Source organism: Dipteris shenzhenensis, chromosome 17 (genome assembly GCF_047967505.1).
Source record: "Dipteris shenzhenensis isolate YYH24624 ecotype China chromosome 17, Dip_SZ_1.0, whole genome shotgun sequence".
Taxonomy (NCBI): Eukaryota; Viridiplantae; Streptophyta; class Polypodiopsida; order Gleicheniales; family Dipteridaceae; genus Dipteris; species Dipteris shenzhenensis.
This window is the reverse complement of record NC_141612.1, coordinates 15,101,717-15,127,469: the sequence shown is the minus strand read 5'-3', so window position 1 is coordinate 15,127,469 and position 25,753 is coordinate 15,101,717. Positions and strand designations below refer to the sequence as shown.

Here is a 25,753-nt window from a genome sequence, read left to right as displayed (position 1 = left end):
GCATGCTTGATTCAGATCAGTGTCCTCGCATTCCCTTGTGTAGGTTGATACCTTATGCAAGAGTGAGAGGACTTCGTGATGATGTATCTTCACTCAAAAGTACATTTCAAGTGGAGGGCTATCTCCCAGAGAAAGGGTCTTTCATTGTATCTATCTGCAAGAGTGATGGAGAGGAGATAGTTGTGACAGATGATATGAGGAAGAGTTGGTCTCCCACCTAGAGAGAGGTGGATGGGGAGTTTGAGAAAGATGTGATGTCTAACATTGACTTTCATTTTATGTCGCAAAAGATGTTATTTGTTTGGGAGGGCAATCATAGGACCACTGCATGGATGAGTGTTATCAAGGAAATCTTTCCTACAAACAAGAAAAGACATGTATGAGTGGTATGCACAATAATTGACCCAAGGAAAATTAGTGAGATTGCTCTCTTGGCAGGGCTACAACGAATGAATTCATAAGTACATGGACTTTTTGAATCTTCTCCACATTTGTGTTTTATGCTACTTTGCATTAATTGATTGGGTTGTGTACTTTGCTGTTTGTTTTCTAGCATGAATGAACATGCCATTATCAAACCCAGTCTAAGGGACATACTCATAAATGCACACAACATTTGTGAGTGTGACTCTATGGTGTTTATGAGAACATTGTCTTCGAGTGAGATCAAATCAATAGAGAATTGGAGGGCTCAAGAGAGTAAAGGGAAGAAGCCATGGTTTCCATTGACAAGAGGTTATCTGGCAAGGCTTGTCTTCCAGGTAGAATGTTGCATTTGTATTGATGCTTAGATATTTATCACTCCTTTGCTTTCTCTAATTGGAACTTATGTATGTAGGTTGAGTACAATACAGAGCTTAAAAAAGCAATGGACAAAATATCTACAAAGCTACCTTTAGATCAAATGGGAGAGGCAGAAGGAAAGCAGCGTACCATAATTCAAAAGAGAATTGCTGATAGGATGGGAAAGGTGTGAATTGAATTTTCTATACTTTGTTGCATTTATTTTGAAGTTAAGTGACTGACATGTCATCTTTGGATAGGTATTGAATTGTATAGATCCTGGTCTTGGAGAGGCTTGGTTGGAAAAGTTGTTTGCCTTGCGCTTTGATGGTACGGACTCTTGCGTGACATTGGAGAAGCTCCAACTCATTGCAAAGTCTGATTTGAGATTAGAAAAAAAAATATTTTCCTTTCTTTGTTAGAAGCCACTAAACCTATGCGAGACATGTACTTCATGCCTGTGGGCGACCTTGAGTACAGAGGGTGTGTTTCTTCTACCAATACAAATCATCTTTCATGGTGTTTGTTTGTTTCTTGCCAATGGCATGACTCTTATTTTTTTATTATAAAATTGCGTCAACTTTTACTTTTTAGGTGGATTAGTAGAGAGATATTTTTGGAGAAGTGGAGAGACAGTCATTGAAAGTGCTTGAAGATTTGAGGGTGATCACAACAATGGGCATGCCTTTGGATACCCCTAAGGATTACACATTGCAGCAATACATGGAGGATATAAAATTGGAGGGGAGAAAACATATGTTTGTGGTGCTAAGATCAAAGGAAACAAAGATGGAGAGTAAGGGTGGAAAAAAAGGAGATGGACTATCTGAGTTGGACATGGCTGCCCATAGGGTGGTTTATAGGTATGTTGTCAATTCATTTGAAGGTTCATTTTTCATTTGTCTATGTTTGTGCTGTTGATTCATGTAATTACACAATTTTCGATGGTTTGGGACATCCATTTTTTTTTTGTTTCTTGGTTGATAGATATCTCTCCCACTTGGCAATAGAGAAAAGGATCTCTGACATTCCAAATTTGTGTAAGAGTTGGGTGGAGATTGGTCATGCTGCATGCATGTATCCACCGGGCATGCACCATCTCTCTCAATGGGAATTAGCACATTGTCCCTGGTGGATAGATTTCCCTAAAGGACAAGTACTGGTGCGAGAAAGAGACTTGTACAATACTTATGCTTCACAAAAAGCCAATGAAGCAAGTAAGGACAAAGTGGAGGGAAGCTCAAGGAGAGATAAGAAAGACAAAGAGAAACAAGAACATCCTACAGAAAAAGGTAAGGAAGATACAATATGATTGTTTGTTGATGTTGTCTTCAATTCGTTTTGACATTGCATTAATAAGTTTATGATTGTTCTCTTTCTAGATGAGGGACCATCTAGTCCTATGCGGCATGAAATGGATCACATAGAGAGTGCAGGTAAGGGTGTTGTTGTGTTCTGCATATGTAGTTGTTCCTTTAACACTACTTTCACTACTACACATGCATCCTATTGCGACGTTTACGTACCGATGATTAGCGCCCGCGTAGCATTAATCGTCGGTATAAAAATCGGGTGTCGTAAATTGTCGCTATATAGCGACTTTTGCTAAACGTCGCTATATAGCGACGTTAGTAAAAGTCGCTATATAGCGACTTTTAAAAGTCGCTATATAGCGACACTGAGACAATATATTATAGCGATGTTTTACAGAGAGGTTTTTTTTTTTTTTTAGGACTTAAAAATTATTTTTTTCCAATGACAAAATTTTTTAAATTTTCATACATGTTTGAGCTCATAGAGAATTAAAAAATGAGAGCATGTACATCAAGCCTTTGAAGCTCATATATTCATGTCCAAGTTTGAGATGAGAAAAATCAAATAAGAGCATTTACATCAACTGTTTCATCTTGAGCCAAGTCTAAGGCGCCAAGCAAGTCTATCTCCAACTCTATACCGAGTTGATCTCCTATATCATCATCGTACTCTAGTATCGTACGTTCACCTAAAAGTATTTGATCATCTTCTTCAATTAAGCTTAAGTGTGGTGATTGATCTTGATGATTGTTGTCTTCCTCGTCAATATCGTGATCTCCATCCTCCTCCTGTGCGATGTCATTATGCGCATCTTCCTCTTGCCTCATATGGTGATCTACATCTTCTTCGCTAGATTCATCAATTGGATCCGACATTGGTAGTGGCATCTCCATATCCACATCTCGATCTTCAAAAATCTGCTTACTTCGTGGTGCAACTTGGATCACGTACCACCATCTTGGATTAGAATGATCCGGATGAAAAACCACCTATATTGAAGATGAAAAATCACGTGCCAAATGTCATCAATTATATATATATCAATGGACTTAAAAAACGAAAGCTTCGACTAATTAAATCATTAGTATGCACCTGCTCACAGTGCTCGGGAAGAACAAAAGTATCACTTTCATCAGTCCAATGTTTGGTGGAGTCTATTGCAAAGAGAACGCCACTATCTTTTCTCACTGTCGCATGGGGACCGTTGTAAGTAGTTCTAAACCATTTTACATCAAGAATGAAAATAGTAAATCGTCTGAAATCAATTTCATATATGTCACGTATGGTTCCACAATAATCCAACTGTGAGGAGAGAAGATTGGTATCCGAAGCACTTGCTCGGCTATCTTGTGTGAAGTTAGCCATGACTCCACAATCATACGTGACTCTCTTTGAATCGATGCGTTCCACGCAAAAATGTCGTCCATATGACCATAATGCACTGTACTTTTTGTACTGTAAAAGAGCATCATTAAAACAATGAAGATGCACCTATTTTATAGCATATATTGCCACAAATAATTACTTAATTACGTCAAGAGATAAGAAACTTACATGCACTATACATCCAGATGATAACTCCCGCTCGCGCTCGTTTATTGTCTCTCCATCACATTCGGCTTTACGTATAGCTAGTTGTAGCCAATCAAATGACATGTGAGTAGGGAGAAGAGCCAGATCTCGTGGATATGGTTGTGATCGCCTGTACATTACTCTGAATCTCGTCCTTGCATTTATTCTTTTTGCTTTGGCCACTTCATATCTCTCAATCCACTTCTGCATCTCAGGGCTATTGAGGATACAAAACTTATTGAATTTCTCCATTTGCTCTTCGCTCATCTTTCTTTCAATCCCTTTTCCTTGGGGGACCTCGCCAATGATGCGATCATCATCCTTGTTGTGCCAAGCTTGCGGCATATCAGGATCCGTGGATGCAAGAAACTCTGTGATATATACTAATGACTCTTGCACAAGCCATCCCTCTGCCATGCTTGCTTCTGGTCTTGCTCTTTGTCTTACAAACCCCTTTAAAGTTTTCATAAACCGCTCGAGAAAAAACATCCATCGATTATGAACGGTACCTGCTATAGCCACCTCATCAACTATGTGCACAAGCAAGTGGACTTGAGTTGTCATAATGCTTGAGGGAAAGTGCTTCTCAAGCAAGCATACGGCTTCGATGGATTCCACCCTAGCCTTCTCGATGCTCGATATAGAGATCTCTTTTTGAGATATCCACCTATTTCACATGTCCATGCATATGTAAGATATTTGAGATATCCACCTATTTCACATGTCCATGAAGAAAATACATAATGCGAATTGATAGTAAGCATACCTCACAATACCACAGATCTTGAATATAGCATTTCTAACATCTTCTTGTAAGCACCCTTTTATTGTAATTGGAAGGATGAACTATCAAAGCAACAATGAAATCATGTCAACAATATAACATAATAATAATTACGCTAATGCATCACTATTATCGGTACACTAATTCTACTTAGAATACCTGTAAGACCTTGTGCCAATCATGGGACTTGAGGCCACTAAGCTTATTGTCCTTTGAAAATGCTCCTTTCAAGCAACGCATGTACCCTGTCGGTGTTTGAAAAGAGGCAATGTCTGCCTTGATCACTGCCTCCTCCCTCGTAGAGAGGATCCACGTTGCTTTCGGGAGGACAACTTTTCCTGAAGCATGCACTTGGGGCCACAAACGAGACATCCTATTCATAGCACACAAGTCTTCTCGCACTCCTCTCGAGTCCTTGGAACCAACCAAGTGTGCCCAAATGGTAGCCCCCACATTCTTAAAGATATGCATGGGATCCAAGAGATGATTGATTTGTAACTGACCCCAATAAGGAAGCTCGTGAAAGATCGATAGCCTCTTCATACCAGGAGGAGGTTCCTCTCCATTCTCCCTCCAAGCTTGAATCCAATCACTTGCTTTCAAATATGATGGTGGTGGATCAAGCTGACCTCCACGTGCGAGATGGTCGAGCGGAAGGTATTGAGCATGACCTTCATAAACATTTTTCCTCATATGTTTGGAGTAGCGTGCAAGCTTCAGAGTGGGTCCACAAACAGGACAAGCATGGTACCCACTTGTAACAAGTCCTGCACGCGTGCATGAATATGTTAGTACAAGACATGCGTGCAAAAGAGAGTAAAAAAAGCATAATCCCTCATTGTACATGTAAAGACATAACCACGTACCTGCGCACTCTCCATATCCTGGGTAGTCATGCATGGTCCACATCAAGATACTCCTGACCAAAATATCATTGGTATGCCTAGGAGCTCTGGAAATATCAAAGACCTGCACTCCTCTCCATAATATCTGTAACTCCTCTATCAAAGGTGCCATGTACACGTCCATGTTTTTGGCCTTGTACTTTCCTGGCACAAGTAGTGCAAGCATGAGGTGTCCCTTTTTTATTGTTAGCCATGGTGGGATATTGTAATTCACCACGACTATGGGCCATGTCGACCAAGATGTCGAGCGTAACCCGAAAGGATTCATGCCGTCCATGGCTAGCCCAAGATGTAAGTTGCGTGGCTCTCTCGCAAAGTCCGGCCACTGATTATCTATGTGCTTCCAAGCTGCATAATCTGCGGGAATCCTCAATGTGTGATCAGTGGACCGATGAGATGCATGCCATGTCATCAACTCCGCTATGGATTTGCATCAAAACATGTGTTGTATTCTTGCAATGATGGGAAAGTGTCTTAAGACCTTTACCGGTATCCTCTCACCCTGCAAGTCATCTCTATATCGTTGTTCCCCACACTTTGGACAACTAGCCAAATCTCCATGCTCACGACGAAAGAGAATACAATCATTACGGCAAGCATGGATGGTATCATAATCCATACCCACCATTGTTAGCATCTTTTTTGCTTCATCTCTTGATGCGGGCATGGTATTTGTTGCAGGCAACATCTTTTGGAGCAACCTATGACAAAGACACTATCCAAATGATGATTCTCAAAACAAACAATATCCAAATAATGAGTCAAATTAATGCAAGGGCTAACCTCATTAAGGCCGAGACACTTGTATCCGACCACCCATACTGTACTTGTAGATTCAAGATTGAGAGACAAGCACGTAGTTTAGACATCCTAGCACCCTCGTACAATTGTGTTGATTGCAACTCTCGCATTTTCACCTCAGACTCTGACATCACGTGTACGTGGGATGTAGTGCCCCTAAAAATGGAATCCATCATGTCGACCATACCCTCGTCGTCATCCGGGAGACTATAGTCTTGTTGAAAGTGAGAAGGTATATGTGTACCCTCGTCACCCTCGTCATCCTGTCATAAGCTCATTCGTGTAAATAGAAGATCTTCTATTTCCGGGTATACAATAAGATTGCGAACTTAAATAGCTTTGACTTACCGATGATCCATCAACATGTGCAACACCAACGGGGGGTATTGGTTCCGGCTCCTCCCCATACATCCGCAAGTGGCGCATGATAATACGACGTTGATGTCGTACTTCTCACTTGCAATGAGTGCAATGACAATATAACCTCTCCGTAAGCCACTTCGTGCTCCCGGGCGTTGGCGCATCATCGGATGAGCTTCCACTCGTCCCTTCCATCTACACTTATAAAACCAAAACATAAGCATGAAGAGGAGATATTGACAATTATGAGCATAGCATGTTTAATTTGAGCTTCTCTTGAGGCCATATAAAAAGAATGACGTCGCTATATAGTAAGGATTGAAACAAAAAATCCTATATAGTAAGGCTATATAGTAAGAGGAGATATTGACAATTATAAGCATAGCATGTTTGAGCTTCACAAGAGGCCATACAAAAAAATAAACAGTAAGTGTCGCTATATAGCGACGCTCTGTTCCGTCGCTATATAGCGACATTTTTAATTTAAAATGTCGCTATATAGCGACGCTTTAAATTAAAAACGTCGCTATATAGCGACGCTGTGGGTTAAAACCCGAAACGCCGAAACGCGCGGCGTTTTGCTCAAGCCATTCCTAATCTCTCAAGTAAGCAACCCAAAATCTCCTCCCACCTATTTTCGACGACCTCCCATCTATTCCAAGCAACCTCCTACTCTATTTCCCACTCCTCACCCTTCTCCTACCTCTTGTACTCCCTCTCTCTCCTTTTTCCCTCTTTGGTTTCCAGAAAGAAAGTTCTTCAAGAGGTGAGTTTGTTTCAACAATGTAGGTTGTTTGTTTGTTAGCTTTGGTTTTGTGAGTGTTTCTGCTTGTATTGCTAAAGTTTTAAACTAGTTTTCATGCTTGATTTGAAAGGATTGAAACAAAAAACGAAATTTCAAGAAAGAAAGAAAGAAACTCACCTCTTCTTCCTGTATTTCTCTTCCTTCTCTTTCTCCTTGTCTCCTCAATCTCCTCCTTTCCTTGTCTCCTCAATCTTCTCTTTCCTTGTCTCCTTTCAAGAAGTTGCTTTTGTGATCTCCTCTTTCCACTAACATCTTATTTGAAAAAATGGGTTGTTTTCTCTCTTTTGTAGGGCCAGTCCACTACACCGAGCGGGACATACTCTCTCTTTTGTGGGGCCAGTCCACTACACCGAGCGGGACATACTTTTACAGGTAAGTGCTTCCTCTTCTTTTCATTTAATATTTTTGTTATTTGCATTGGCCTGCAGCTAGCGCCTTAAGCGCTAGCTGCAGTGATGGGCGTAGGAACCGTCTCTTCCCCCTTCTCTTTTTCTAATTTTCCCCCTTCTCTTTTTTCCCTCTTCTCTTATTCTCTCTTTCCCCCTTCTCTCTTTTCCCTTCTCTCTTTCCTTTCCCTCTTATTCTCTATTTCCTTTCCCTCTTATTCTCTTATGCTTATGCTTCTCTCATTCCCCCTTCTCTATTTCCCCCTTCTCTCATTCGCATAAGCTCTTTTTCCGCATGAGCATAAGCTCCTTCTCTATTTCCGCATGAGCATAAGCATGAGCTTATGCTTATGCTTATGCTTAAGCATAAGCATGAGCATAAACTCATGCTTATGCTCATGCATGAGCATGAGCTTATGCGTAAGTTTCTGCATAAGTTTATGCAGAAAAAGAGAATGAGAGAAGCATAAACTTATGCAGAAACTTACGCATAAGCTCATGCTCATGCATGAGCATAAGCATGAGTTTATGCTCATGCTTATGCTTAAGCATAAGCATAAGCATAAGCTCATGCTTATGCTCATGCGGAAATAGAGAAGGAGCTTATGCTCATGCTTATGCTTATGCTTATGCTTAAGCATAAGCATGAGCATAAACTCATGCTTATGCTCATGCATGAGCATGAGCTTATGCGTAAGTTTCTGCATAAGTTTATGCAAAAATAGAGAATGAGAGAAGCTTATGCTTCTCTCATTCTCTTTTTCCGCATAAGCTCCTTCTCTTTTTCCGCATAAGCTCCTTCTCTATTTCCGCATGAGCATAAGCTCCTTCTCTTTTTCCACATGAGCATAAGCATGAGCTTATGCTTATGCTTATGCATAAGCATAAGCATAAGCATAAGCTCATGCTTATGCTCATGCATGAGCATGAGCTTATGCGTAAGTTTCTGCATAAGCTTATGCGGAAATAGAGAATGAGAGAAGCTTATGCTTCTCTCATTCTCTTTTTCCGCATGAGCATAAGCATGAGCTTATGCTTATGCTTATGCTTAAGCATAAGCTCATGCTTATGCTCATGCATGAGCATGAGCTTATGCGTAAGTTTCCGCATAAGCTCCTTCTCTCTTTCCACATAAGCTCCTTCTCTATTTCCGCATAAGCTCCTTCTCTATTTCCGCATGAGCATAAGCATGAGCTTATGCTCATGCATGAGCATGAGCTTATGCTCATGCATGAGCATGAGCTTATGCGTAAGTTTCTGCATATGCGTGAGCATATGCGGAAACATGAGCATAAGCTCATGCTCACCCATGAGCATAAGCATAAGCTCATGCGGAAAAAGAGAAGGAGCTTATGTGGAAATAGAGAATGAGTTTCCGCATAAGCTCCTTCTCTTTTTCCGCATAAGCTCCTTCTCTTTCTCTTTTGCATGAGCATATGCGGAAACATGAGCATAAGCTCATGCTCACCCATGAGCATAAGCATAAGCTCATGCGGAAAAAGAGAAGGAGCTTATGCGGAAATAGAGAATGAGTTTCCGCATAAGCTCTTTCTCTTTTTCCGCATAAGCTCTTTCTCTTTCTCTTTTGCGTGAGCATATGCGGAAATAGAGAATGAGAGAAGCTTATGCTTCTCTCATTCTCTATTTCCGCATATGCGGAAACATGAGCATAAGCTCATGCTCACCCATGAGCATAAGCATAAGCTCATGCGGAAAAAGAGAAGGAGCTTATGCGGGAATAGAGAATGAGAGAAGCTTATGCTTTTCTCCTCCTCTTTTTCTGCATAAGCTCCTTCTCTTTTTCCGCATGAGCATAAGCATGCGGAAACTCATTCTCTATTTTATGCATAAGCTCCTTCTCTATTTCTGATGCCTATGCTTAAGCATAAGCTCATGCTTATGCTCATGCATGTGCATGAGCTTATGCTTAAGTTTCCGCATAAGCTCATGCTTATGCGTGAGCTTATGCGGAAATAGAGAATGAGAGAAGCATAAGCTCATTCTCTATTTCTGCATAAGCTCATTCTCTATTTCCCACTCTATTTCCCCCTTCTCTCATTTCCCCCTTCTCTCCTTCTCTATTTTCCCTCATCTCTTTCCCCTTCTCTATTTCCCCCTCTCTCATTCTCTATTTCCTCATTCTCATTCTTTTCTTTCCTTTACATCTTCTTTCCCTCTTATCTTTCCCTCTTCTTTCCCTCTTTCCTTTCCCTCTTCTTTCCTTTCCCTCTTCTTTCTTCTTGCCTATGCCTATGCCTATGAGAATGCTCATGTTTGTTTTTTGTTTTCTGTTTTCGTGTTTGTGTCTATGTTAGACATGGGATCACGTCGCTCATCAGACGAGTACGGACAGCCTCGCAGGAGGAGAGCTCACGATCTATATGCTCCAGAGGACTTTGATTCCTCTCAGGCGACTACCCCGAGGACTACCCCTGGTCCGACTCCTCTCGGTCCTAGCACTGTGACTACCCTTGGTCTGACCCCTCTTCCACGTAGCACTGCGACTACCCCTTAGGGGACTCCTTTGCTAGCCGTGCATGGCTTTGTCGGGACTCCCGACGAGTTTGTAGCACAGATGAGCGATGAGGAGGTAGCGAGATTCTTCTCTCTGCTCTTTCAGAGGACCTCCGCAATTCCTTCCCCTACACCGATGGGTGGACGTACTGCCCAGCCATCCCCTCGCGCCCCTTCGACCGCGGGATCATCACCTGCGCATGCCTCCCGCAAGGGAAGGAAGAGTAGGATGGGCGGCTCATATTGTGCTGACTCAGGAGATGTAGACGAGTCAGCACACTCATGCTCCTTTAGGTCTCCACTTGGTCCGGAGACACAGTATCAGTCAGGTCCCTTTCCCTCTCCTACTCCCATAGCTACTCCTCGATCCGGAAGCGGTCGTGTAGCTTCCACTCCTTCAGACTCTGCTACCGTCAGTCCCCCTTACTCATCAGGGGATCTCTCCTATCAAATCACATCTGTCGGAGAGATAATAGAAGACAAAAAGGGCAAAGCAGTGATGGCCGCCATGAGGCGGTTGATGAGTCATCACTTCAAGAGCGGCATAAATATCAATTGGCGGTATCAAGATGCCCAAAAGAAGCAGGCGGTGATCGATGAGTTAAAACAAATATATCCTAATCCACCAAATGTGGAGTTTAATAACAATTATATGCTCGAGCGCATGGGTTTGGTCCTAAAGCATCGCAGATCAACCATGCGTACTTCCATTACAAAGGGGTTGGCTAAACCCAGCTGGGCAGACAAAGCTGATTGGAAGTACTTCAAGAAGCAACATAGGGACCATCCCGAAATGTTCGAGGGTCAGAGGAGGGCTGCGAAGAGACGGCTGGACATTGTAGGTACTTCGCACTTTGGTGCAGGCAGACGGTATGCATTCGAGGCAACCGTGGTAAGTCTACTTCTTCCCATTTAATGTATTGTTCTATTTGTTTTACTTACATATTACATGCACTTTAGCTAACTCTAACTCTCGTAAATTGGATCCACAGCAAGCTGCGATGGGTCATCTTCCTACGGATGCAGAGACACGGCGCGCATTTCGGATAGGAACAAAGCCGTGGTTCATTGAGCAAGAGGCAATGGGAGCAACAGTCGATTGGGCTGAGGTGGCTGCTCGCACGGTATAAGTTTACTCCTACTTGTAATCTCACTTTTTAATTTAAGTTCCAATCTAATTTTCGATTTATATGGTTCACTCTTAGGGTCAAAGCTCAAGCGTCCCATCATCAGAGACGAGCGATCAATAGGGGCAAGGATCGGACGCAGGTGCCGAGGACGAGGGAGAAGACGCAGGTGTCGAGGACCAAGGAACAGGCCAATAAGGACGATTCGGATTCGGATTCGGATTAGTAGTGGTAGTAGCATTTTGTATATCCGCTCGTTAGAGCAATTTTGTATCGCCCTTTCACAGGGTAATTTTGTTACAAACACAGTTGTATATGTATATGCATTTCTTCCTCATCGTTCACAAGAACAATTTTGTATCACCCTGCAAGCAAGGGAAATTTTTTTATAAAAAACTTTCTTTTGTAATTACAAAAAAAAAAAAAGGATTAGTGGGGCTAAACAGGGCCAGAAGGAAGCCCTGTTTAGCCCCACTAACCCTTTTTTTTTTACTTCTGTTAATCGTCGCTATATAGCGACGTTTACCAGTGTCGCTATATAGCGACGATTAACAGAGTCGCTATATAGCGACGTTTGCATCGTCGCTATATTAGCGACGATTAACAGCGTCGCTATATAGCGACGGTTTATAGCGACGCTCCTTTTCCGACGATTTTAACGATTTTTATAGCGACCTTTGCGCCCGTGAAAAAAAAAAAATTAATGTAAAAAGCGTCGGTATTTCCGTCGGAAAATGGCCTATGCCTTGTAGTGTTTTACTTGTAATTGATTTGCTTTTGCATATAGGTAGAGAATTAATCTCGAGACTTGTGAAGCAATACGTGTTCCATCGATCATAGTCACTTGACATTTCCTTGGCCCGTGGCATCACACCTTTGTTTGCTTGTACAGTTGGAGATTACATTGCAATGGGCAAAGACTTTGCTGACTCTAAAAGAAATGATAAGTATGCTATTTTGCATGAGTTTTTTATTACAGTGGCTAGTCAAGATCAGGACTACAAGAGGATGGGTAAGAAGGTGAAGTGGGCTTCAGACTTTATATTGCTCGATTTTCCATCTGGCTATCCACTTGATGAGAGAGGATCCACTCCTACTTGGAATGTCTTGCTCGAGGACCATGTGCGGCATGGGCTTGCAGTTGCAGTAGCTTCTTTGTCTGATAGTGGTTGGTTGGCATGCATATGTCCTTTGGCAGGTAAGGCACAATACCACAATTGACATTTCACATTTTGTGTTTCCATTCTACTAGTTTTAAATAAAATTAATTGCTTGCAGGACAATGTATTGGTTGGATGGAACGGTTTGCATATGTCCAGGGCTTGGAGGTTGTCAGACGTGTGATCATTCATGACAAGTTTCCATATGGATTTTGTAGAGAACATGATAAAAGTGTTAAGGTAAGCTACCATTCCATGCATTCTATGTTTGCATTCCATGATAAAAGTGTCTTTGACAAATGTCTCCTCGTTAGTTCTATGCATGATATGTTTGGAAGGATAAGTCCTATGCATGCTATGTTTGCCATCTTTCATGCTATAATGCTTGCTAGTTGAAGTCAATATACTATACATGTTTTTCTCCATGTGGTTTCCAAATGCAATCTTCAGTATTAGCTCTAATACGTAGAGCGAAGAAGAATCCAATGGTTTTTTGGGAGGAGAGCTTTTCACTTTTCCAACAGCTTTTGATTGATCCACGTGAAGATGTCTGGACTCATCACATACCTCCCTCTTCAAGGACAATCGTGCCGATGTCTTCTCAGCTAGCACGAGGTGGACTAGAGAGGAGTATTTTTTTTGTAGGTTGCATTATGTCTCTTCTCTGTGTTCCTGGAGGGCTGGTTATAGAGATGGGTTGTGGTACAGCCCCTCTTATGTGTGCTTGTCAGGCCATTGGCAGGCCTTGTTTTTCATTTGATTCAGACAACGGTATTGTGGCTAGCATTGTTGAGCCACTTGTGGTAGATCATTCTGGAAAACGGATCAGGTCAGAGCATGATGGAGAGGGGGAAGAAGAGAGAGTGGAACCTGTCACAAACCCCTTTGATGAGTAGTATGCTATTGGCCCTGATTTTTTTTGTTATATATTTTGAATGCTAAAATTGAGGACTTTGAAAGTGTTATTTAGCATCTTTATAATATGGTAGATAGTGAAGATTTGCGGGTGCCTTTGAATCAAGAAAGTACAAATTTTGATGCTTTGGATAGTGTTTGTAAGGCCTTGATCTAGCAATTGATTTTTTCTGCTTTTTGTTGGTAGCGAATTGTCTTTTGTATAACACATAAGGATGGCAAGTTCTTCTTATTGGAAATTATTTTCATTGTTCCACTTTGACTTACTTTCCTTTGAAATGTATGTTTTGTTGTAGTTTGTTACCATGCTATGCAGAAAAAATGGCAAGATTCATGACAGCCGACAAGAGATATGATGAGTGCCAATTAGATAAACCACATGCACGCAACTACTTTCTTGATGATGAATGTCAAGGGGATTAGAATATGGTTTAAAACACCATTTTGTTCATAGATTGATAATTGTTGTGGTGAACCATGGACACATTTGGAAAGTTTTGGTCTAGTGCATTTTGCAGGTGAAGTGGTATTTCAATAGTCATCTATGTTATGAGTTTGGTAATTAGTTTATGTTCTTCAAGTGAAAGATAGGGTGGATTGTAAGTCTGATTATTGGTATGCTTATTATGACAACATCTTGCTATAGTAAGTTTGGTTTCAAATTTGTTCTCATCGAAGGAATTGTAAAAAAACTCGCTCGCTTCATTGGGCCCGCTCGCTTTTTCTCGCTCGCTCTATTGACTACCTCGGTCAGATAAAGGCACACACTTTGTCAATGAGGTAATCCAAGAACTCTTGTCTGGCTTTATGGTAGTCCATAGAAAAATCACACCCTACTACCCCCAAGAGAATGGATAGGCCGAATCCACCAACAAAATAATATGCATTATCCTCACCAAGGTATTAGAACCATAGTGTTCTAATTGGGCAGAGAAACTGAATGCAGCCTTATGGGCATACAGAACCACACTCAAGGTCAGTACAAGGAACACGCCTTTTCAATTGGTGTTATTAGCCAGAAAAGAATTCAAGACCAGAGGCTAGAGGCTAAGCATGGCGATGCTCGAGGGCCATAGGGGAAAGGAGATCGTGAGGGCGAACCGTTATCATGGGAGGGGAAAAGGAATTAGAAGGGGAGGGAATGAAGAGGGAGACTATGACACAAGGGGAAAGGGAGACGGGGAAGAGAAGCATGTACATGATAGGAGGAGGAATGTAAAGATGGAAACATCAAGGGAAGAGGACCATACTTTATTTGAAAGGCATCTAACTAGACAAATAGGTTAGTTAACCTAACTAGATTAACTTGGCTCCAACCCCTCAGTTGGACTTCAAGTCCATTCACACCACCTTTAGGACCCCCCTAAAGCCAATTTTACCCCTACTTTAAGCCCTCATAACTCATCCATTTGGGACCCAAACTGAACCCCGATTGATTTCACACATGGAAACACCATGCTACGAGGTATTTTTGTAGCCCATTGCACACCATTTCGGCATCCCTAGCACTCGTTCATTCGTGCCCCCGTGTGGGCCCCGTTTCACACAAATTCGCTCATATCTTCACGCCGTGACCTTCGATTAACGATCCGTCTGCACCAGCACATTTCCCTACACAGGTAGGACAATCTTAGACACATTATTAACATGACGGTCCCTACACAAACTAACACCACTCTAACCCTCCTAACAAAGCTACATCCACACCCGCACTTGTGGCAGAGACACCCTTGGCAAATCTCGCATAATCTGCATGCAGCTACGTTTTGGCCAATGCCTTCGACTCCAACGCTTGCCACATCAACATATAACTCCACTGCAACACCCGCCCCTGCCACTCCTCTACCCCGAATCCCCCCTTGAGATTCAACCCCTCCCTTTATCCACACCCGCACTTGTGGCAGAGACACCCTTGGCAAATCTCGCATAATTTGCATGCAGCTACGTTCCGTCGGCCAATGCCTTCGACTCCAACGCTTGCCACATCAACATATAACTCCGCTGCAACACCCGCACCTGCCACTCCTCTACCCCGAATCCCCCCCTGAGATTCAACCCCTCCCTTTAAATATAATGGTAGGGGAGACCCAGCCCGATTCCTCCAACATTTTGATGCCGCAAGTCGAGCAGGTGGTGATCAATCCCATGGTTTCGAATGGCCTTAACTAATGAAGCGTCAGAATGGTACCTAGACATTCTCGTGGAAGAACACGCCACATGGGACCTACTTCAAACTGAATTCAAACGACGCTTTCAAACGGAGAGGCTACAAGATGATCCCGCTCTCCAACTTAGCAAGATCGAACAAGGCTGGAGAGAAGATGTACGCACATACCTAGGAAAGATGAAGAGATTGATCGCCAAATGTGACCCACACCCAGATGCAAAGTACCTCACGGCATGGTTCACAGCAGGTCTAAGAAAGAAAATCCGAAAGGATATGAAAAAGATAAGCAGCTATGAAACATTCAGTGCTGCTCATGCGGTAGCGATTGACATCGAGGATGGCATGACAGACTCAGACACTAGCAGTGATGACGGCAGATCAAATACATGAGATAAGTGCTTGAAAAAGGGTAAATCAAAGGACACTACCACAACATCAAATGAAGGCCTAGAGGCCATGACCTTGAAGCTGAAAGAAGATATGATGCAGGCCATGGATCAAAAACTCCACTTGTCTCAGCCGCCAACTCAAACATATCCATGATGAGAAAATGTCTGGTGTCCACACTGCATGGCAAATCATATAGCAAATGAGTGCCCAGTCCTTAGAGCCAAGATCACTGCACAAGCAAATCCACCGCCACAGTTGTGGTGCCATATTTGCGTCGTCGGCGGCCATGATGAAAACAGTTGCATCTTCAACATGTGCAACAACCCACCTCGAACTCAACAATACCAAGTAGCACCCATGCCAGTATATAGGCAACTGGCACTTGCACAAGCGCCCCAAGCTCCGAGGCTAAATCCTATTCCCGTTCGGACACAAGTCCCACAACTACTCAGGAATCTGAATCCATGACCATATCCAAGAGCACCAAACCCAACTCCTAAGGTAGTTCCAATACATCAATTACAAGCTGAGGAAGTAGACTCGTTATTTAAGTATGAAGCAGAGTACCCAATGTACTATGTAGAAGGTGCAAAGGGTCTAATATAGTTTATGCAAATCAAGTACAACCCAACACATTTTGAGCACCAATCAAGTGCTACGGTTGTGGAGAAAATCACCGGATCGCAAAGTGTCCTCATCGTGGTAGCCCAGCTACTTTCCAACCACTCTGCAGAGATTGTGGCATAGGACATGCGTGCATGGATTGTCCCATGAAAAATAAGATCCTAGAACAATAGAGGTTAAGCTTGACGTCCCCATCAGCATCATTGGGGTGGACCATCAAAGTCTGGGTCCGGCAAGTGTAAAGTCACAACCTGTCAATGTAATTACATGCCAATAGAAAGAGGCCACCAAGGACCCTAACATTCTAATCCAACCAAAGCGACTTCTGAAAAAGAAAGCACAAGTGCCTCCACCTCCGCTAAGCAATGAGCAGCCAAGCTCATCCACATCAACTCCCGAGCCTCAAATAAAAGAAGCTCCAGACCCGAATGCAGAGGTGGAGAAGGCTTGTATTCAGGTACTTCAACAATGGGTCCAAAATGAACAAGCTCAATTTGAGACTGAGAAACAAGCTCAAGACCCAATCCATGACTTGGCCCCATAAAGTATTGATAATGTACTCGAGCCATTGTTCCAACAATAGACTCCACAACAGAATGTACCACCATGTCAACTTGAAGGAGCCGCACTCTCTAGCATCCTGAGTTGCCCTGTGTCAAGTCCCATCGGAATCCTCCTACAGAACTATCCCAATCTCTGGGAGAGTTTCAAAGGATGGATTGAACTCGCAAATCCCCCTCCATCTATGAACGACATTGAAGATATGCTTGTGCGGATGGGTGAGAGAGATGACATACGCAACATTACTGTGCCTTTGATCCACAAGGCATATAATGAAGTCCAAGCCATAGTGGATGGTGGAGCAAGTGTCAATGTCCTATCAAAGGAGCTCTACGAAGAATGGGGTCTCCCACCAATGCAAAAGGCTAATTTCAACATACGCCTTGCCGATGATTCACGGGCTAAACCCTTGGGAATAGTGAATGGTGTGTCCACAAAGATCGCAGGAGTCTGCTTTCCCTTCAATTCACAATCTTGGATCTCCCCAAAAAATCCTATCAAATCTTACTGAGACGTCCTTGGTTACGGGAAGCATCAGTCCTCCACGACTGGGGAACTGATAGACTGACAATCCAAAATCGAGACACTATTGTTAGGGTGAATGTGGGGACAGGAGCTATTAAACCAATTGTGCCTAGAGCATTGGATGACACATCTTCCACGACAATCTCAAGCAAATCAGCTCCCTTGCAACAGCATGCCATAGCAGGTGACTAACAAAGCAATGTCAATAACTGGATACAAACATTGGCAACCATCAACAACTGCCATTCATTAGACCCCATCTTCTCACACATCGATGCTAAGGTGCTACAGGTAGATCCTCCACTCCAACATGAAGAACCAATCAATCTAGAGATGCCTTTCTTTATGGCTGACCTCGAGTGGGATAATGAACCTGAAGAAGGTACCAATACCAATGATGACTCAGATTTTCTTTGGGACCTTGAAACAAAGGCTGCGAATGCTGAAATTGAAGATCAAATCTTTGATAATGACAGCCATTCTGCATGCCCTAATGGTAGTCAAGCTCCCAAAAGTTGAACCTCCACAGTTGAATAACAGTAGAAGTTCCCACAAGAAAGCTGAAGGAGGAAATTGCAAAAAAGCCAAGGCCGAGCACTTCAATGAATTTGAACGAGTCTAATCAAGGATCATCGAATTGTACCTTGCAAAATTAGCTCCCTTAAAATCAAAGCCACTGCCTCTTGAATGGTCCCGTGAGGGAATATGCGCAGCAAATGAACCCTTACTTGGAAACACCTTACCCATGGAAAAGTTACCCCACAGTTCCCAATGTAAGAACTTTCGGAAATATAAGCCACATGTGCGGATGAAGCTCGATCAATAGACTTCAAAAAAAGAAAGAAAAGAAGAGCCTAACAAATTAATAAATGCAACTATGCCACCCAGTACACATGGCACATGTCAGGCTAGTTCAACCCCATCAGAGGCCGATCTTCGAGAAGTGCCAGAATACTTTAAGAATTATACAAGTGGCAATGCGCCAATAGCAATGCCAAGACCACTCATACAATCTGAAGTTCAAGAAACCGATAGCATTGGAGAAACTCCAATCTATGAGGGACCGGAAAAAACACGCACAATAAACCTCACCCTTGAAGGGGAGGAAGAAAATTTGGTTTTCATTGGGAAACAACTTCGTCAAGAAGATGAAACCAAACTCAAAGAACTAATGGAATACCGTGACTGCCTAGCATGGTCATACAAAGAGATGAAAGGAATTTCACAAGAAGTGGCAGTACACACGATACCTATAAGGGAAGGTGCTCACCCTAAGGTATGTGGACCTTCTCGCACAAATCCTAAATATGGCACCATGGTTTATGACGAGCTGGGAAAACTCCTAGATACCAAATTCATCTATGAGATAGAGCACACTGATTGGGTTTCACCCATTCTCATTGTACCTAAACGCAACAAGAAGCTTAGAATGAAGAAATGGATGCTTTGTATAAGAATAATACTTGGGAACTATGCGACCTTCCACTAGGAAAGAAGGCCATAGCAAACAAATGGGTATACAAAGTGAAGTACAATCCAGATGGAAGTATTCAAAGATACAAAGCCAGACTAGTTGCAAAAGGATTTGCACAGCAATATGGTCAAGACTATGATGAGACTTATGCTCCAGTAGTAAAGATGGATTCCATACGGTTCTTGATATCCCTAGCAACACTCAGTAGATGGAATGTGTACCAGCTCGATGTCAAGAATGCATTTCTCAATGGTTACCTAGATGAGGAAGTCTACATGCAACAACCAGCAGGTTATGTTGAACCAGGAAAGGAGAATAAGGTTTGCCATCTCAAGAAAAGTCTCTACGGCTTAAAGCAAGCACCCAGAAGTTGGTACAACAGAATTGATAAGTATTTTGCTAATCTGGGATACATGAAATCCAATGCAAACCATACTCTCTACTACAAAGTTCAAGGGGAAGACATTACTATTGCACTTTTGTATGTAGATGATCTGATTGTGACAGGAAGCAAGGATAGCTTCATCAGAAAACTAAAACAAGACTTATCTGCAGAATTCGACATCAAAGATCTTAGACTTATGCACTTTTTGTCTTGGAATGGAGTTCTAGAGAGATTCAGATAGCACATTCATGAGTCAGCTCAAGTATGTTGACAGTCTCCTTAAGAAGTTTCACATGGCAGATTGCAAGGTTGCGGCCACTCCCATGGAACATAGTTTGAAACTTACTAAAGATTCAAAAAAACCTACAGCCAATGACAGGTACTACATGTAGCTCATTGGATCTCTTATATATCTAACTATCACTCGGCTAGATATTTGTTATGCAGTAAGCTCACTAGCACATTTTATGGCAAATCGCGTGGAAGAATCAAGCAAATGACTGTACATGATATGCACAAGAATTGTTAGCTGCTTGTTGTACCAGTGAGCACTGTCTCACTGGAATGCAACCAAAAGAGTCTTGAGATACAACAGAGGTATAAGACAGTTTGGGATAGAATACAGAGGAAGTCATCCATAGTTGCATGGCTAGTGTGACAGTGACTATGTCGGAGATCGTGAGACTAGGAGATCGACATAGAGATATGCATTTTTCCTTGGTCAAGGTGCTATATCATGGTTGTCAAACAAACAGCCAACTGTTTCTTTGTCTTCGACTGAAGCAGAATATAGAGCACTCACTATAGGTGCATGTGAGGCTATATGGCTCAGAAGACTATTGTCAGAAACAGATTACTTTGATGAGACAAAGCCAACAACAATGTACTGTGATAATCAATCCGCTCAAGCATCGGCCAAGAATCCAGTATATCACTCCAGGACAAAGCACATTGATGTCAGAGAGCACTTCATCAGAGAAAGAGTGTTACTTGGTGACATCACACTGCAGCATTGTGATAGCAAAGAGAATGTTGCAAACATCTTTACCAAACCACTTGGTAAAGAGCTATTCGAGAAACACCGACTAGCTCTTGGTTTGACGCAGAGGAAGGACATTCCCATTAAAGGGTTGTGATGGAATGTAATGCTCAGTCCTTCTTCGATTCCCTAGAATCATCATCTTGAGGCAAGGCCTACTTCATGATGTTGATCTTGAGGGAAGGTGTTGAGAGTTCACGCTCAACATCATGTGATCACGTGTGCATAACACCATCATGTGATCATATGTGCATAACACTAACCCAATAGAGTGCTATAAAGGATAGGGTTAGATCCCCTAACCCTAATCCTAAATAGGTTTGTATATATTCTATTTTTTCAACTAAATCTAGTGTATAGTTAGTCATTTGTGGTGTGCTCTCTAGCTGTGCCCTCTCTCCTCATCTCCACTCTTCTCCTCTCCCCTCTTCATATTTTGTCAATATCTTACCCTTTACCTTCCTTTGTTGTATTTTTTTCCCTTCACAATTCATAGAAGAAGATAAGGTTCAGCTTAAAAAAATTTCATTTGTTTCAATTGCTACCTCACTTTGATTAATATTACTTGGGTGGGATTTTCGAATGAATGCATGTATAGAGGTTTCTAGCATGAACCATGTGCATGGAAGACCAATGATTGTGAATTGAATGTGCTTTAGTTACATTTGGGAATAGCAAAATCGACTTTGCACAAAGTTACGTGATGTTTTCTTGCTCAAAATTGAAAAGTGGAAAAGGAAAATTAAAGTGTTTGTGAGAGTATTATCTTATGATGAATTCCAATTGTCAAAAGTAGCTTCTCTTCTTAGCAATCAAGCCTTGTGGATGTGCCAATGCAATTCATTTTGAGTATGCTTTTTATGCAAGCATAATGTATAAAAAAGCTCTTGAGTTGGCTCATGGCACTTGTAATACAAGGCTTCAGATTATGGAAATCTATGTTGTGCATGGTGAAAAAGAACTTTCATTAGTCATTATAGGCTTTGCCAAACATTCTAGAATCATTTGTTAGATAACATCAACAAAAGAAATTCATGATGTGCTATGCTTGTATCTTAGGTTGAGTTTTATAGCCATGTTTACTTAAATTACCTAAACTTGGAACAAAGATTTTAGCAACGAACTCAAAATTCTAAAGAGATGCATGTGTGATTGAAAGGTTCACATGATAATGGCCAAGAAACATGGTCTATCTGCTTGTTTTTTGAATTTACTACATCATATGTTGTTGCATTTGTTGCTTGTTAATAATACTTTGTTTTATTTTGGAAGTTAAAGAGTCAATCTATTGAAAGATAACAACTAGCAAAGTATTACAAAAAAGTTATGAGTCTATGGATGAATAGATTGATATTATTATTAATGGAATGGATCATTTTGTGTTCGATATCATTGGGTTGGATGTAAAATATACCATGGAGAGTTAATGCTAAATTTGTGTTTATAAATTCTCCTATTACATGGACCACGATTGATTATGCATGTCAATATTTCAATTAGGCATAAGATGAGTTTAAAATCTCAATGATGAAGATATGTAGAACCACCGTCTTTGAAACTTTTGGGATGGTTGAGCCTATGTTCAGCACAAAAAGTGACATTGATAAATGTTTTCTAGCCAAAAAAGATGTACAATAGCCTTTAGCAAAAGGGTCACCCCCTATTACAAGAAGAGCCATTTTGAGAGAATAAGAATTCTATGAAATATTTTTGTGGGTTTGCAAACCATCTCATTAAAAATTTTCCTTGTAGGAAGGACTGCACCTTATGATGTCATGATTCAAAGATCAAGAATACATAATGTAGTGCAAACGGATTTGCAGAACACAACGTAAAAGTGGATAAAGAAAGAGACATGTGTTAGACAACAATATTGATGGCAATGAAAGTGGGACCCAAAGTGTGAGAAAAAAAGGCATGAGAAAGAAATAGGGAAGGAGAGAGACTATGAGAGACAAAAGAGAAATTCAGTGATGGCACTAATGAGAGCAAAACCTTATAGGAAAGGCAATCCAAAAAGTGGAGAGAGAGAGAGAGAGAGAGAGAGAGAGAGAGAGAGAGAGAGAGAGCAGGTCTTTCAAAAGAAATGACTTGAAAAGACATTTGGCAACAATACATAAGCAAAAAAAATTTGTACATGTATAATAGTTTGGGGTCTTTTCGTTTGAAGGGGGGACATATTTTGAATAGGGGTCTTATAACTTGCTTAAGCTTCCATCTGAACATGAGGTACCTACAAAAGAGAAAGAACTTAATCACAACAATAGGAGTAGTTGCTATAACTTATTTTTATGTAGTTTTCAAGGTTGAGATACACATTTAACTATTAGTAGGTCCTCTAAAAGGTCTTATATTCATTTGTCCTAAAAGTAAGGAATGTTCAATGCTAGATTCTATGACTTCTTTAAGACTGACGTTTCAAGGGTGACCTTGAAGAGGGTGTTATTGCTTTGATTCATTTTGGTTGATAAAAATAGAGAAAGACAAGTACACATGATTTGATACAAAAGTCTTCTAGAAGAAACATTATTGCATCGTGAAATCATAGATTGGAGAAACTAGTATTCTAAAAGGAAAAGGAACTCACGATACCAAGGTTCATCTCTAGAAAGGTTCATCTTAGATTCTCCTACTTATTTTAATGTAACCTTTCAAGGTCAAGAATCAACCTTGAAAACAACGTATTGCTTTGATGTCTCCAACATGGCACATAAGGTAGTAAGGCCTTTATGTGTTGGTAGTTTTGCTTCCCTAGGAGTCCCATGATTGAGAAGCGTTCTTATAGAGCCCTCAGCTTTCCCTTTTTTGGGTGAGCCTCTGATCACTTGCTAGCAAATTATGTGTAGGTACATTTTGTAATCATCTTTTCCACATGCAAAGGGACACGTGCTCCACAGCTTATCAATGCAAAAGATCTATATTTTCTTTTTTTCCAAAAGGCTCACTTGTGGTGAGTGACATGGCCTCAAATGGAATGGAAGTCTCTTTGTCTCTCTCTTTGTCTTTGTGTTTGTCTCTCTCCCCCCCTTTACACACACACACACACACACACTCCTACTTTTTCTTAGTTATGTACACACGCATGCACGCATACACACATACACTTTTTTCTTAGTCACGTACACATGCACTTGTGGAGACACACACACACACAAGTATGTATATTGCATGTATGACCATTCTTGGTCTTCCAATGAAATGCTCTATCATCACAAGTGTCGAGGGGATTGAAAGATGGCAAAAAGCGACGTGTGGGGCTACGTGTGTGCTGGTGTGGGGAGGGGTGGGTGCACAGGCAAAGAAACACATGGAGCGAGCCGATGACCGGCGTGTCGATGGGCGGGGCGAGGGCGCCTCGGTCGCATGAGCGGTGAAGTGGCAATAGGGAAGGAGAAAGGGGCTCACACGTGAGGGGGGGAGTGGCACGTGACTTTCTTCTCTACCACCCTCCCTCATCCTGTGTTTTTTCTTCTTCTTCTGCTTCTCAAGCTTTTCACGTAATGCTCTTTGCCATTTCGATGCTCATCCCTTCTGTTTTGCTCACTCACGCCTCAGTTTTTTCACTTCCATCGCTTCCCCACAATGCTCCTCTGAGCTTTCCTCTCTCCCTACAGCGACCATCCACCAGCTGCCATTTTCTTCCTCCATTTTTCTCCCCCCCAAATGCCTCCTTAGTTATTTTCCTGCATGGAGTCTCTCAGAGAAACCGCTGGCCCCCGCCCCCCTGGAGCTTCCAATATCCTCAGGGCACGCTTCTTCTTTTGGCACAATCTATAATCACCACCAGCTGTCACGCCGATTGTTTTAAAATCGACACAAGTTTGCTACATTCGGAAACTGTGCCCAAGTGCTTATTGTCATTGTTGCGGAAAGAATTCAAGTGTTAAGTAATAAATCCGCTCTGTTTGCTTGAAATTTTTTTAGAGGCTGTTTGTAAATAGATCATTGTCTAGGTGGCTGTTAAGGAGTTCCTCTGTTGGCATGCCGTTTAGGTGCAGCCGGTCATGGTTTCACTCCACGTGTTATAAAGATTGCTGCAGGAGAGGTACGTTATCTTTCGTGCTCGTGGGCTTAAGCACGCTTAGGGTGTTTATTGTTTAATTTTTCTATGAAATTGTGGCATTTTTGATGATGGTAATCAGCATATGCCGTGCAGCAAGACAGAGAGCTTTAATGTTGGGTTTTATTGTTTTTAAAGAAAATTTTACCCTTTGTCCTTTTGCTTGTTCTATAAAAAAATTTAATTTGTAAGATGGGATATATTTGAGTCTTTTGAAGGTATACCCTTTCAAGCATTTTTACGAGAATCATTTATTTTGGGAGAAGCTAAATTGAAATAACCTTATCTTCACCAAGAGTCATAGCTTGGATGAAGACAACGTGGCCTAGATTTTGATTAGACCTCTCCTTTTAAAATACCCTAGTGTTATGTGTTTCCATGATAATATATTTTATTTTATCATCATTTTTATATTTTTCACATGCTGATCCACGTGTATCTCTACGGCTTTTTCTTTTACCCACCTCGTTCTGCTAGGATGCATGCATAGTAGTAAGCTGTCTCTTGATCCCATTCTTCTTACGAATAAGTGTGAAAAGGTTTCGAAATGAATTCTCCCCCTTTTTCAATGCGGAATATCTTCAATTCTTTTTCCTCAACCTTGGTTGAACATTTCAAAAGCTTATGATTTCTAGGCCAAGTAGTATACCCAGATCATATGGCTAACATCATAATAAAGGTAATGAACCTGTGAACGACAAGGTTAACATCTTCCGGCATATGTCGGAGTGTATTAACTCAAGTGGAACTTTGGTCGTGAATATGGCCTCCTTTAAGAAGGCTCTTAGTGTTGCGTGCCTTCCTTGTAAGTTTCGCAAATGCCTTCAGTGCTTGCTATTGGTGGAAGTCCATCCACCAATCCAACCTTTCGCATTTTTTGAAAAGTACCGCAGTTGACATGATCGAACCTTTCACGCCACAATCTTTGAAGTATCAATGTATTGATTTGGTAGAAACCATTCTCTTCCAATCTTTTTTCTTGTTTCTCCTTGGTCTCTCTTGACTTGACTAGGATCCCTAATTGTCGAATTCCACCTTCATGTTGTTTTTCCTCATTTGACTAAATAGAGAGTAGGTCCCTATGGAGATCAAGTACATAAAG

The 25,753-nt window shown here is 41.6% G+C and overlaps 1 protein-coding gene across 1 annotated transcript; it reads left to right on the top strand.

Annotated features, from left to right (window-relative positions):
• The first annotated feature begins 632 nt into the window (after positions 1–632).
• LOC147891729 (uncharacterized) lies at positions 633–24,666 on the top strand. Its single transcript, XM_087388497.1, has 7 exons — positions 633–761; positions 839–970; positions 1,060–1,113; positions 1,390–1,646; positions 1,771–2,075; positions 2,166–2,246; positions 24,584–24,666. The coding sequence occupies exons 1-7, from the start codon at positions 633–635 to the stop codon at positions 24,664–24,666; spliced, it is 1,041 nt and encodes a 346-aa protein (XP_087244623.1).
• Positions 24,667–25,753: the final 1,087 nt, after the last annotated feature.

Excerpts from the sequence above, each read along its gene's own strand:
- LOC147891729 (XM_087388497.1), top strand. The coding sequence starts at position 633 with ATGGTGTTTATGAGAACATTGTCTTCGAGTGAGATCAAATCAATAGAG. Across the intron at positions 762-838 it reads TGGCAAGGCTTGTCTTCCAG|GTTGAGTACAATACAGAGCT; the intron begins GTAGAATGTTGC and ends TTATGTATGTAG. Across the intron at positions 1,114-1,389 it reads GTTTGCCTTGCGCTTTGATG|AGAGATATTTTTGGAGAAGT; the intron begins GTACGGACTCTT and ends GTGGATTAGTAG.